At 34.3% G+C, this 15,848-nt stretch overlaps 1 protein-coding gene across 1 annotated transcript in view; it reads left to right on the forward strand.

Moving 5' to 3' along the window:
- The window catches only part of LOC132549613 (STE20-like serine/threonine-protein kinase), an 85,968-nt gene that overhangs the window by 57,414 nt on the left and 12,706 nt on the right, over positions 1-15,848 (forward strand). The window contains exons 13-14 of the mRNA XM_060213560.1: positions 14,445-14,568; positions 14,901-15,029. Coding sequence (XP_060069543.1) covers positions 14,445-14,568; positions 14,901-15,029 — 253 coding nt within the window. The remainder of the gene's footprint in view (positions 1-14,444; positions 14,569-14,900; positions 15,030-15,848) is intronic.

Genomic DNA, 15,848 nt, shown 5'->3' on the forward strand with positions numbered 1-15,848 from the left:
GTCAATTCTGTATGTAAATTGATTCATGGAGGCAGAATGTGACAATGTCATACATGTGTAATTTAGTCAGAGATAAAGTGATGTCTACAATATGGGTACAAAATTTGTTTCATTCATGAATGTACTTGAACAGAAAATTTCCGCAAAACTAGCCATTGACATGACGTGGTAAGTAGATATGACCAATGAAAAATATTTTGTGTGTTTACTGAATGCTCGTGACATCACGGACAGGAAAACCCCCTCAACACATGCACTGGCGGTTGGCTAGAGCTAGCATCATACTAGAGAGCTCCTAGCCTCAGTGTAGGAGGCAGAAACACACAGTGGCTCAGGCAACACTGCAGCTTGACGTTAACATTGTCAGAGCAGACTTATTCTGTGGTTGGTGTTACTGTCTTGGCACCAGGATAGGAACAGGTCCATATAGAATTTAAGGATATTGAACATAGACAATATGGTTTTAGTAAATTCAATCAGTTTGTTACAAAATGGAAGGAAAATGATGCGAAATTACAGGGATTAAATGGAGCTGTTCAGGAACCAGTGTTGTGTGAGCAGACGGCACGTTTATAGTTTATACTGATTCTTCAGCCAGTGGCTTTGCAGTATTGTTGTTTTCACTTTTTCTTCCGGTTTGGAATTCCTGGAGTTGTTCCAAAAGAATTCTTCTTTGAAAGTGAAGACAAAATGGAGAAAGATGTATGAATAGAAATCATACATTATAGTAACAAGTGGACTGATGTTGATAAAATATTTGAAATATTTATTTTAACAAGGAAAAACAATGTGATTTGAAATACATGTAATATACTAGATGTGGCGAATTCCAGCTTTCTTTCAGTAAACTGGAAGGATTATTATTGTAGAGTTGTTGGATTTTTCTTTCATGATTTAAGAATCTTTTAACATTCTATTTGGAATTTGATGTAACAAATCCAGAAAATGTTTCGTCGAAGTGTGTGTAATTCATCTCTTTCATTAATGGAGTTGAATAACCATTACTATCACCATGGAAACCAGTTACAGTTGTATGGCACATGTTTTAGTCGAAATAGACAACCTCACTGGTCAGGATTTCCCGAAAATACAACGTTATATAAAGGATCTGATTTCTGTTTGTCAGGACCAAATTATAATCCACCATTCACTCCTTCAAGTCTTTCCGCATCTACGTCTGTTGACAGTTTGAACAGCGCAAGTCAGATATATTTGACCCCTGATCTGAGTTCGTGTAAACAGTGTTCGCTGTCACTTTCGTCAGAATCTGGATTCAGTAGTAATGGATCAGGTTCAGGGACAAATACAAAACCGAAATCAAAATTGGACAAAAAAATCTACACACAACCTCCTTTTCATCAAAACCTGGGATTTGATCTCTGGAAAGATAACCCAGACCATGACAAATATAACACTTTTTCTGTCTCGGAAACGGAGGTTACACAAGTTATAGAATACCTAGAAAATCGTCTTTCAATTCAAGGGGAGGGAACTTCAAGTAGTCCGGAAATTACTGACAATGTTCGAAATGCTGAACAAGAAATGGGGCCTGTTTCTCCAAAAGTGACATTTGTTCTGGATACGTACTGCAACATTTATATGTTCGGGTGAGCATGATACCGTTATTGTTTTTTGTTGTGTCTTATTTACAGTTGTCTCCCCCTGTCTTGATCCAATATTGAGTTTTCATATTATATGGCTTTGAGATTTTATGTGATAATAAGATTTGGTATGAAATTTTCACTTTTGTATCTGTAAGTTAAACCATTTCAAAAAAGTGAATATTTATTATCCTCAAAAAATAAAAAGCCAGCAGAATATTCTTTATCAGTGGGAAAAAATTCATTGCTCATGTTTCCGTATTCCTTGTAATGGTTATATAGACTGCTATGAATTTATGACCTCATCAATTCATTCCTAATCTTTGTGGAGTGGCTGTGATGGATGCAGACATTCAAGTTTCCTTGTAACCTATATCTGCTGTAAGCCATAGTTTCTGACAAAACAAAATTACTGTCCTAGAATGTGTAGGTTTCAGTTTTTTTGAAAATTGATTTTTGTCAAATCTCTTTCCGGAGAAATGCTATAGGAAAGCGCTACTGTTGTAGTTTTAGACGATAGAAATGGAACAAGGATTGACGTCATTATGTTAAGTTGTGTATCTTTTATAGCGTATTCACTCTCACATATGAGACGTATTGGTACATAAATGGGAAGCTGTAAAAGACATGCAAGGATTTTTTGGCTCAGAGATAGAAAAACATTGATCTCAGAGTCAGACACTGACTGTGCAAAATGCTTTGTAGTAATGTACAGTGTTTACGTGTTTCAAGCTATTGGAGCAGGTCTCCTGACATTGACAAATTTGCCTCAAATATAGTTATATTCATATCTTGATATATAGCATCATAACAAAGAAGACTTGCCACTGAAAAATAAACTTCAAGTATGCTTTCTGTTACCCTGTTAAAAACTGTTAGTGGAAATTTTGTTTGTTGTGACTATTTTTTGTCCTTGATGACCTCCTTGAAGCTGAAGGTCATGATTTGACCTTTTTTGTCTGTTGGTCAGTCTCTCTGCCTCTTTCTTCCTGGCTAATATTTCAGAAAGTGATCTGTCAACACAGTAAAATTCCAATAAGCTTATGTATGTCCGTTCATGATCATTTTTTGTCCGTCTTTTTTCATTCCACAGTGTGTTTAGATGTAAATATCCTATATAATGACTTCTGAGTTTGTAACTTTGCTGTATCACCCCATCCAGATATATTGCTGTTCAGTAGAACTATAAAAAAATGGTATTTCCTTGTCCAAGTCCATGCCTACTAACTTTTAATTTGTCTTTGTTATTTTGGCCCCCTTGGGCTTTTTGCTAAATAATACAGTAACTATGCCACCATCACTAAAGAAGTAAAAAATCTTCAGTGAAATCATTTCGCAATAGAATTTATTAATTTTGATGCAATTCACTATTTATTTATCCAAATATGTAGACTGTTCTTCTTCTCAAGATTCTAAATTTCACCAGTCTTTACTTGATAACAAAAGTCAGGAATATAGGGTTTAGTAGATTTGTTAACATTGATCTCAATCTGCCATTTCTAGAGGTTAATCTTTATCATGGTAATTGTTGGAATGGTTATAAGATATAAGATAGAATGGATGATATTTTTGAAATGAAAGCTTAAAAATTTGATTAAGATTACTATATGTACAAATGACTTACTGCAGTCTCTCTGATCCAGAAGAACAAGGAAATGACCCCTTTCCATTTTACCAGATCTGAAAGAGCTGATAGAGAACTTGTGTGTATGTAATTTAGAATCAGATAAAAAATTCCTGGTGTTTTTTGTTTCTTTATATCATCCATTGTAAAAATTAAAATGGTTTGATACATGAATTTCTGTCAGGGATATCAGAAGTTTGGTTGGGTAAAATTTTTTGTAAGTTGTATTAACTAAGGGAGCAAAGATGGGAGTCAAAAAGTGGTTGAAATTGATGTGAAGGTGAGAGTTATGAGCGATAGTTAGGGGGACAGGGTCAGGTCTAAAAGTCTATTTTTTCTTAATTGGAAATAGAGATGGGGGGAGGGGGGGGGGCTTGAAATAAAAGGGAAGTAACTCTGTAATGAAAAAGTGGAAATGCTGGGAATAAGTATTATGATCTATTGGTTATTGGTAATGAATACATTTTACTTGCATGTGAATGATAATCAAATTGCAGACTTCATAGCTTAGAAAAGTTTTAGACATTTGTAAACAATAAACCAGGCCTTTCAAGTTAGAGGATAGAATATATAAAAGCATCATAGCAAATTTCAACCTTTCAGTATGATAATTTAGAAGGCAACTATGCTATATTGACGGAAGTGTTAACACTGTTTCTCACCAAAGGTAATATCAAACATGCTCAACACTGCAGAAGACTATTAGGATTTCAGTTTTACTGGCATCTATAATCAGAAAAGTGAAAAACTATTTCTCCTGTGTTGCATGTGAAATAGAAGTATATTGAAGTCAGTGATGGTGGCTTTGTTGCCAAAATTGTTTTGAAATTGCAGCATTGGCGATCAATTTGTCCCAATTACGTTTGCCGTCAGAAAATCTTCCACATATTTGATAATGTTCCAACTGGGCTAACAGAATTGTGATAGTTTAACACTGCTTCAGAGAAGGCATTGATGGGTTCATGTTGAAAGCTGCAATGCAAATCGGTTTTCTCAGGATAAAGAGTAGTATAGGTATGTTATTAATTGCTAGATAAGGGTGTATAGTGCCTTTGTATAGCATGCATTTCATTTCCGAAAGAGACACACTTTTTGAGAAATTTGGAAATATTTTATGAATGAGGGTTTTTAGAAATACCTCAAGTATTCCATACAAAACAGACAGAATGAAAACAACAACAGGCATTTTACATAGATTTTCCTTATTTCTTTGTGTACTGTAGTTGAAGAAATTTTCTCTAAAATTCTGAATAAGAGAAAAGTAAGGCTTTTCGTAGTTTTGTTTTATAACTGTTGGTAAAGAACATTGTAAAGTCAGTTATCATAAGCTGCATTCATCTTCTGGATTAAAAGAACTGAATATTTGCAGTGTCGTTACAAAATGGTTATTTTGAAAAAATATGATTATTGCATGTGATGTGGATAATTACATTAAATGTAAGTTTGAACTGATTTATATATTTATAATTGCAACAGAATTTATCTCCTCATTCATATGTAATGCATTTTTACATACAATACCTTTGACTCAAAAATCACGGGATGGGCTTAACACAGGAAAATAAGCTCAGGGCTGACAGGTCTCTGACTGTGAAAGTTAGGGGATGGGCTTGTTACAGGACAGTATGCCCAGAGGGTCAATACATTACCACTGACTTTGTTGATAATTTGATTATGTCTATCCATTTCCAGTTTTCACAAATAAATTTTAGATTTACAATTCAATTCCTTTATCATGAGTAGAGATTTGCATTTAATGCTTTTTCGTCTACAAATGTTGCAACACTTAAATGATTAGGATACAGAAATGGATAAATCATGTTATTAAATATTGTATGTATACTGTATCTTTGTCATCACAATTGGCTTTTTTGTGTATTTATTTATTTATTTATTCATATATATATGATATTTCAGTGTGATTGGGTGGGTTATCAATAAATATGAATATTTGGAGACAGTTTTCTTTATCCACTTGAAAGACTGCTGAACAAACAGTGTACATGGTGTGGAGAGATATCTGACACCTTCGGTGGCGATAGACTAACTACTTGAAATAGGTTATTTGACGAGAAAACATGCACGCTTTATATGAGAAATTTTTCACTTAACAATTGACAATTAATGTCCTGGTTATATAAACATACTAGTTCGTGGTTGGGGAATATTTTGTCAAGGTTTGATAAGTGATGGCTGACGCCTGTCAAGTGTATTGGGTATGGAGACTGACTTCAGGGCTGGTGATGAAGGTAGGGTTTAGGTACGGAGCCTGACCACGGCTCGTGATGTGAGTAAAGAGCCTGAATTCCCGGCTCATGATGACGTAGGGTTGATGTAGGTGCAGATCCTGGTCATGGCTCATGATAGAGTTATGGAGTCTGATCATGGCTTGTGATATATAGGTACTGAGACTGACCATAGCTGTTAATGTAGGTACTGAGCTTGATCATGACTTGTGATGTAGATACAGAACTTGACCATAGCTTCTGCTCTTAGATTTAGGTATGGAGCCTATAACCATGCCTTGTACTATAGGTACCAACTGGCTCAATTGATGTTATGTACAGAGCAAAATGTGATGTGGTTTACAGAACGTGATTATAACAGACTTAAATCAAATAGCTCCTTTTTCTTGGACAGATTTTCTTACATGATTTTCGATTATGACAAAGCATTGCCAATAAGGGAGAATTTGAATTAACAATATTCTCAAGTAAACCAATTTAATGTTGTAATTAGTTTGAAAGTTTCATTATACTGACATGGTAGAACAAAATGTAAAGTAAATATATATGTATACTTTATTGTTAGCATATTCCCATAATACTTTATTGACTTTTAACGCTAATAATGAAATATTACTAGTATTGTCTGTTTCCCATGTTTTGGATGTCAAGAATAACAGAAGAATGAATTTCATTTATGCTTTGTTGTTCGATTCTGATGCTGAAAATGGCCGTTCAGACTACAAACTAAGCCATCTAAAAAAAATGACTGGTAGTTGGGATGAAAAGTTCTATAAGAGTGACTGCTTGAACAATAAAGCTGTGAAGTTCAAACACAGAAAACTTTGATGCAGATCTATGAGTGTGGACTTGTCAGCTTAACACTGAAGCTTTAAGAGTTCAAGACAACCAAATGAAATAAAGATATTTGTTCTGAAGTTGGAATTCATTCCAAAAAGAATATATTGATTGGTCAAGCATATACTGTCATTTTTTGAAGTCCAGGCTGTTAGCAATTGTGATACTGATGGAAAAGTACTTGATACAGAAAGACTGTACAATGCGTATAATTGTAGAACTATCTGTGAGTTTTGCTGCTGAAGATCTGAATTATTGTTTGCATTATCCAAGCTAACAAGAGCGTTGTGAAGTACTGGTCGTATCAGAGTCTGGAGACATGAATCTTCAGTACAGTATTGAGGGCACTGTGGGGTCGGGAACAGTAGGGTCATAGATGAAGTGTGTGTTTCCTGTATTGGTACTGGCGATCCCAATATTCTTCAGAACTATATCAACTTGTTTGTGTTTACCTAGCTCCAACAAGTCTATACACACTAGCATTGATACGAGATTCTTGTGTACTCATATGTAATCAATGTAGGGTGACTTAATGTCAGATGGGAGCAAAAATCTGATAATGTCCAGATCTTGTCCATTATATGACTGATGCCAATCAAGCAGTTGTGTATTCTGTATGTTAGTGGTTGCAGATTAAGTGATGGCCGAGATATTAACATTACATGATATAAAAGCATTCAGCATGGCCTGGGCAGTATTGTTGGTGGAGTATCGCTAACAGTGGTAGTTTCTAGACTTAAGGGTCATGTCTGGTCAAATCTTGACCAGTGCAGTTGGTCAGACATTAATTATGTACATATGTTCTGCCATCAGTTATAGAATTCAGAGATGTTCAAGCATATCCAGAAATTCTGTGTATGTAATCGGTTTCTAGACGAGGTAGGGTCAAATGTGGTCATACAGCTCATACTTAATTTAGATAGGTCCATCATGTCCAGAAATTCTGTGGGTGTATATATCATCATTAAGACTTTCTAGACAGGTAGGGTCAAGTATGATCAAACACTTACCAGTTTGGCCTGTCTATACTCATTCCTCCATCCATTACATAATTTAGAAGTGATCTGGAATGTTCAGGAATTCTGTGACTAAAGAGTGAAAGACATTGAGATTTTGGGTCTGTTAATTAGTGTGGTGATTGGGAATATTGTAGACTTCATGTTTAAGCTTTAATGTCTAGAGTTAACCATTGTGGCATTGTCTATTCCTGTTTTTAATTCATTAGAGTGAGAGACAATCCTGTAGGACTTCTGGGCTGTTAGTAAGTGTGTGTAGACTGAGAGTTTTTAAGTGTTGAACTTTTTGTAGTGTTGACCACTTATTGCTGGTTTTTATTCAGTATCAAAAATAGAATGAAAGATGATGCTGTGGGATTTTGGGACTGCTATTAAGTGTTGTGACAGGGAGATTTCTTGAATGAATGGTTCAGTTTTGTCTGTGACATGGTCTATTCCTGTTCTCAGAGAGTGAAAGATGATGCTGTGGGATTTGGGGGCTGTTAGTAAGCGTGGTGACTGGGAGACTTATAGAGATGTGTCCATTAGATAAAAATATCTCCCACCTGGTGAATGGCTCTTCTCTGAAAGCTGTATATCATTTGCTAAGTTGTTACATGGAATTGTTGTTGGCAGTTAGAACCTTGAGGGTCCCTAGGTCGAATGAGGGTAAAAGTTAAAAGGATGAATGGATGCTGACCAAACGTTTTCAGAAACTTCTGTTTTACTATGTCAATTTAATGATTTCCCTACCTGTAATATAACATTTTCTGGAATCTTGTATCTTTGGGTAATCCAAAGTCAGTCTGAAATTTCTGGGTTTTTTTTTGTTTTTTAAACATTATCTTTTTATTTTTTTCTGTTTTTCTTTTTCGAATTTTTCTTTAAAAAATTTCTCATAGTGTCTTTGAATTTTATTGAATCAAATTGTAATTATCAGATCTATTTCAAGGAGATTTCAACGCACAATATCCTTAAACATTAAAAAATACATTGTTCCCCAGGTATTAAGACACTTTCGCTTCCTTTCTCAAAAGAAATATTTTTGACCAATATGACTTGTAGTAAACTTTTATACATATTAACATTGTTTTGACCGACAAACCAGTGTTTAAAAGATACATTTCAGCAAACTTCATGAACTTCTTGAAGTCTTTCCAAAAAAACTATCAATCTTCTCAGTTAAGTTTACATTGCACACTGGAGAAATTATCTACTTAAAATAAAAACAAAAAAAGATCCCCTCTCCGCCCTCCAATCCAATTCATTTGGATAAGGGCATTTTCATCTCATTTTTACGGAAAATCGATTTGTTGAGAAGGAAATTTTACAGCATAAATATATATTTAGTAATTTGGCGATATTATGAAATATATCCATTTAAGAATAGGGTCCAATATTCAGCCCCACAGAGCCCCAAGTAATATCCTAATCCCAAATATGTTTGTTTAGTTTCAGGTGTCTCACAAAAGGTTTTTTTTACTTAATCTGGCTTTAAATTTAAAGTCTGCTTTATTGGCCCTGCACACTCACATGATCTGAAAATTACGAGGAAGTAAATTGCTGCATAAGAAGCTAAAATACGCCCTAAATTCCGATTACATCTTTGTAGTCTGCTATTTCCAATATGTATGTTTCTTCATGACTGTTGTAGTCTCAAAGATCACTGCCCAGATAGTTTGTAGTGTTAATTTTCAGTTTTATTACAAACACGCCCTGTATTAATTAAATCTGAAACTTGATAAGTGGATAATTTATCTGTTATACTTATTTAGAGATTAAGGAGAAGGTCACTACAGTGTGGGATAATATAGAATGGTGGGAGGGTCTCACATTTTTGACAGTAATAGTATTAAGTCATAATTTCTCATTTGAAAGAAAAAAAGCCATAAAATTTGTTATGTAAACATGAAACAGCTTAAACTTCAGCTGGTGTTTGTCAGTGATGTAATGAAAAGTCTGTTGATGATAATATATATATTTTTTTTCTATTTCCTACAATATAAAGCATTTGTGAAATTTTGTTTTCTAATCATTGTGCATACTGTTAAGAAAGAATGAAAAGAACAAGAAAAAGATTGATGTATCCATAAGAATATGATCTTGCATAACTTTTTCACCATTGAACCAGTAAAAAGGAAATTGGCATTAAAAGAAATAAATAAAAAAGAGCTTATCTTTTATAGAATGTCTTAATCTTAATGAATGTCAACAGGTTTTCATATTTTTAGAATCAAAACATCAGAATTAGATACAAAAATATCCAAGGAAATAGTTTTGCATTGAACAAACAATAAGCCTCAAAGATTTCTCCAAATTGCCTTGTGTACCTTTTGGTATCCAAGCAAAGAGCACGTACCTGTAAATATATTCCATCAAAATATACCACAGTATTGATTCTACACTATGTCTTTTGAAAAAACGAAAAAAAGATTTTTTTTTCAAATTAGAAGTTGTCATGATGACATATAACACAAAGCCTTGGTTACTACTCGAGATCTACGATTACGTCACCATAGTTACAACTCCCACGTTTAACTCTATCATAGCAATTTTTTCCTATTGATCAGTAGTCATTCTCTCCGAAATATTTGGAAATACCACTTGCTGACTATGTTCCGAGACAGTATGTGTGTTTGTGTGTGATTTAGGCTGTAGATTAGAGTGATTTGATATGTAAATACATCTTATACATGGAGTTGGGTAATGAATATATTTTATGCCTGAATTCGTGGTCATATAATCCTACATGTTTGATAAGACACACTCTAGAACAAATTTACAATAAAAGTGGCAACAACACTTAAAATCAACAAAAATACAAAAATAGAAAATTTGTAGGTATTTCTAAATCATATAGAAATATTTCATTACACACATTTGGTCATTTACATGATAAGAACACACTATAATTGGCTTTGACTTGTCAAAGTCTGGAAGTCGTTACAGGCTTAAGTGAAACAGGGTCCTTATCTGCTTGTTGCAGTTTCCACAAAAATGAGAAAATGATATAAGAATGCAATACAGTCTTGACAGTTCAATTAAGAAGCCTCCGAAAGAATAAACAGAATTTTACTAACAAAATTAATATTGATTCTGTATTTCCTATGGTCTGGTTGCAGATCATGGAACTGACATTTCAGAGCCATGACCATAGATTTCAGTCACAGTATAAAATCAGAATGGAATCATGATTTTGATGAATTCGATAGCATGTTTGTTAACAGTACATCAATGTCAGTATAAAATCAGAATGGAATCATGATTTTGATGAATTCGATAGCCAGACCATGGAACTGACATTTCAGAGCCATGACCATAGATTTCAGTCACAGTATAAAATCAGAATGGAATCATGATTTTGATGAATTCGATAGCATGTTTGTTAACAGTACATCAATGTCGGTCTGGTTCCAGACCATGGAACTGACATTTCAGAGCCATGACCATAGATTTCAGTCACAGTATAAAATCAGAATGGAATCATGATTTTGATGAATTTGATAGCATGTTTGTTAACAGTACATCAATGTCAACAGCCATGTCAGTTCTGAAATTTGAAATTGAAAGATAACAACATCATTCAATTTTAGACTCTAGATATTCATTGAAAAGAATTATAAGTCTTCATCCATTTTTCATGGGATTAACCATAAAAATTCCTGGGCTCATACAAGATTTATATATTCCCTCTCCCCACATCGAACTGACAATTTGTACTAACCCTCTGCTACATGTCGGTCCCCCTGGAATGTGTTATAGTTGGCAGGAGATTCAGGATGTTTGGCTCCGTCATACACATCCTTTCATCACCTCAGAGTCATCTTCTGTCAGTCTCCATCAGAACCAATTTCTTCAAACAAATTCAACGGAAACCTGTAGATTCAGACTTTGTGCATATTATGTATATATGGCTTCAGTTTCATGACTTTGTGGTTTCACATTGTGTTTTATACTGTATTCTTGTAGAATCTCAGAATCAAAACTTGAAAAAGATCTTTCCTTTTGAGATACTGTTACAAGAATATCAATGTAGATAAACTCAGAATTGGAGCTTTTTCATTGTTTACATGCAGATGGTGAAAACGTTATATTTTTTCTATATATTTATATCTGTTACAGCTTCTGCCAGAATTGATTTGTTGGTAACTGTGGTGCTTTATTGCAAAATAGAGGAAGTTAAGAAATATTCAAACTTTTTCAGTTAAAAATAAATAAGATTTTCATAGAGACTTGTTTACCAACCTACCGTTAGTTTTAAATTTGTTTTTTCCTGACACAAAAAGAGAATTGCACAGCTGTAGGCTTAAGCTGTAAACTCTCTTGTTGTGTGAAACTGGCAGAATTAATGTTATAACGTTATACAATGTCATCCAACTATGTAAAAAGATCAATGTAAAATTTGCATGAGAACATTTTTTTGTGCATTCGTGCTTCTGTGTAAGCTTTTAGTGATTAAATGTTAAGTTCATGCATTGTTTAGTTTAACCGATTTCTTAAGGCATAAAATCGGAAACAGTTGCATACAGTACATTCTATATTTGTCCCTTGAGACACCCAGGAATGATCCAGTTCAACTTAGTTGCATTGTGATGGAAGATAACACAAGTTTGATCTTTCATTTATACTCCACTGGTACATATCAGTTTACACTTTTGGGCGTCAGTCCATTACCTGTGTCCATGTCACTAAAATTCAGGATATATTGGTATATACCCTTCCAACTGTGAAATTTTATGGGCATGTACCTCTTAGTGTCTCACATAAAAAAAAGCACTGTTACAATTTATACAGAGTTATAGTCCTTTGTTTACCCTCAAAACCAACTCTGAACTGGTGATTGGTACTCAAGGTTGCTTGTAGAACTCTGTTCAGAACAGGCCTTTAGTTCTCGGAGAACAAACACTCAAGGCGCAACGGTTAAAGCATTTTGAAATAATGATTCATATATGACACATTTGAAAGACATTTGAAATTTTAATGCAAAAATGACATATTTCTGTGGCCTGCTTGAGATTCAGAAAACAGTGGTAGGTATAAGATGGATCATCAATGCTTAAGAAATGAAGCCCATCATCTTTGTTAAGTTTTTAAGCCTTACACACAACACTTTGTGTTAAATTCTTTCCTCATTGCACAAAAGATTTTAAATAGTGTTGACTTTACCAAAGACCTGATGTGACGAAGTCAGAACAGGAAAACTGGCAATCTACAGTTTAAAAGTCTTTTTACAAACTGATGATGTAACAAATTCAGTCAGGCAGCATAGTGATGATGTAACAAATTCAGTCAGGTGGCATAGTGGTGATGTAACAAATTCAGTCAAGCAGCATAGTGATGATGTAACAAATTCAGTCAGGCGACACAGTGATGATGTAACAAATTCAGTCAGGCAGCATAGTGATGATGTAACAAATTCAGTCAGGCGGCACAGTGATGATGTAACAAATTCAGTCAGGCGGCATAGTGGTGATGTAACAAATTCAGTCAGGTGGCATAGTGGTGATGTAACAAATTCAGTCTGGCGGCATAGTGGTGATGTAACAAATTCAGTCAGGTGGCATAGTGGTGATGTAACAAATTCAGTCAGGCGGCACAGTGGTGATGTAACAAATTCAGTCAGGTGGCATAGTGGTGATGTAACAAATTCAGTCAGGCGGCATAGTGGTGATGTAACAAATTCAGTCAGGTGGCATAGTGGTGATGTAACAAATTCAGTCAGGCGGCATAGTGGTGATGTAACACAATTCAGTCAGGTGGCACAGTGGTGATGAAACAAATTCAGTCAGGTGGCATAGTGGTGATGTATTCACCTTTCATCTAGACTGATTCCCTGAATGGATGTAAAAAAGTAGGAGGGGCTCACCTGCTTAATCAGATGGGTTTCCTTCAGGTACTCAAGTTTCCTCCCACAGTCAGACCTTCATGAGCTTCCATCCAGACCAACAAGAGAAATTAGTATAAATTGGAAAACTTATTTCACAATGGTTGGAAAATAATGATAACATAAAAAATTCAATCTATATATGAAAAATATTATTTAAGTCAAATTATTTCATTTTAAGATATCTCAAATTTTAAACAAAACATTTATTCTTGGGGTCCAAATTTATTGACATAAACAGGAGAATTAGATTCCATTGTAAGACTTACCTTTGGTAAGTATATGAATATTCCCAACTGTAAAACGGGTTAGAATTCATTCTGCTTGTGTATCTGTGAAAGGTGTTACATAATACGGTACAATTTATTGTGTTATCAAGGTAATAGAGTTTCACCTCTCCACGATACTTTATAATGATTCTGAGTATTGAATAGTTGGTTAGGGAGACAAACCAACCCATATCTCTTGCTTAACGATTATTTATGAAGTAATTAGCACGATCTGATCATCTTGTGTTATCTTATCAGCTCCTCTTAACATTAGATCGATATTTTTAAGGGTTGTTGAGTCTCGCACACTGAGGAATGCATACACTACTTTAAAGCTAGTGTTGCTGTGGTTATCATACAATTTGAATGTTATTTCTATCTGTCAATAATCACAGTCATTCAGATGTTTTACAGACCTTTGTTAAAATAGTACATTTTCATTCTTTTGGAAATCACATCAGTCAAAACAGTGAAGTTATCCCCCTCCCCCATTTTATTTTAAGCTACATGAGCAGATATTCTTGTGTTTAGAGAAAATAGATGCTCTGTTGTAGCTGCATTGCTTTTGGCAGTGGAGCACTTTCTATATTTTCACGAGTTATTTCCCCTTGTTCTTAGTGCAGTGATGATACCTGTTTTCCTCTGTGGTTTGTGCCTGTCATCAGAGACATATATGTGTTATATATGTCTCAGCTGTCATTAGATAAAGGGAAATTGAGATTCACACTTGACATATCCATTATTTCCTGACAATCCTATATAACAATTTTGACCTTCACAACAAACAGTCAACTTCCAAAATAACAAAGTTAGAAAGAATGACACTTTGGCAAAAATGAACTTTTCTTCAAACCCTGTCAGTCTCATTATATCCCTTACATATTAATTTACTAAAATAAGATATTTTGAAATGATTTCTTTGCTGTAGAGAAAATTTTAGGTATATTTAAAATTTTACTGATAGAGTTATTTACCTTGTGTGTTACAGGAAGCAGGACCTGCGGGAGCTGAAGATGCTCCAGAAGCAGGAGAACAAGCAATACCAGGACTTGCTTTACAAGGCACAATGTGCGAGAGAGGGACAAGAACGCCGCTTCGATATAGACATGCAGGTTCGTGTTTCTTTACCTACTTCTCAGAAGCTGTAATTATGTACCAGAAATCATAAAAAAATATCTACATCTGAATCATCTTTTCTTCTTCAGGACATCTCTGGATGATATTTCATACCATTTAGAACACTTAAGAGATATCTATAATGTAAGAATCGAAAGAGACAAACATGTGTAGCCTAGATGTCTCATATGATTTCTGTGGAAAATGCATCTTTTTTACTCCAAACTTTTGACAAAACTGAAAGAAAAAAAAATCATTACAATATTCATATGATTAATGAAAGGTAAGAAAAAAAATGTTTATTTTATATATTTTTTTTTCTGACCAGAAATTGGTCCAGAACTATGATCAGGATATGGAGACATTGACAAAACAGCAGAAACAACAGGTGGAGAGGGCAGAAACGACACAACAGATGGATATGAAGTCTGCTGGCAAGCGCATCAAACTGGAGCAGGTTAATTCATTTTAAAAACTTTCATTGTCCAGACAAGTGATTAAGGAATAACGGAATGTGTGTCTGATACAACTATATATAGGACAGATATTCTAAATTCAGAACTTTGGTTGCGGCTCCCTGCTGGGAAATCCCATCATATCTTGAATCAAATGATCTCAAGTGACTTTATTTCTGCAGTGATTTGGAATAAAAAAATTCTCTAAATGTCAGAATGAGGACATTTCTAATAAGTCCATGTTTCAATGATTTGATTAAAAATGCTCAGTATTGAAGTGGAATTGAGGATGTTTGTGTCTCAAAAATAGTATTTTTCCGAAAATTGATATTAGAAAGTCCATGATATCACAACTTAATTCAGGAAAAATTCATGAAATTTGGTCTTTGTTATAAATTTATTATCACCGAAATACCAGTTCAAAATGTCAGTCATGTAATCTGAATTCTTTATTTATTTTGATTATTTTGTTGTCAGCGTAAACAGCCCTACATAAACAGACAGCAGACAATATTTACGAGTATTTTACTTTCTTGATTATCATTGTTCTAATTCTGATACTTTTTTTATTTGTTAAACATGCATTTCGTCCTCCAATTCCTACATACAGCTGCTCCTAATTGGCAATAACACCAGCATGTTTCATGTCTAAAAGCATCACAAAAAAAAAAGATGCATTTATTAAGATGTCTTAAGACAATACAAAAGATATGGGAGCACTCTTTTTGTGATGTCACAAGATATGAATACTGAAAGAGTTCAACTGTATAAAAACCTTGACACGTACAAAATTATATCACATGTCTCAACTTTTGTCCATA

This window comes from Ylistrum balloti, unplaced genomic scaffold (genome assembly GCF_031769215.1).
Source record: "Ylistrum balloti isolate Yb309-2 unplaced genomic scaffold, AGI_CSIRO_Ybal_v1 Utg370066, whole genome shotgun sequence".
Taxonomy (NCBI): Eukaryota; Metazoa; Mollusca; class Bivalvia; order Pectinida; family Pectinidae; genus Ylistrum; species Ylistrum balloti.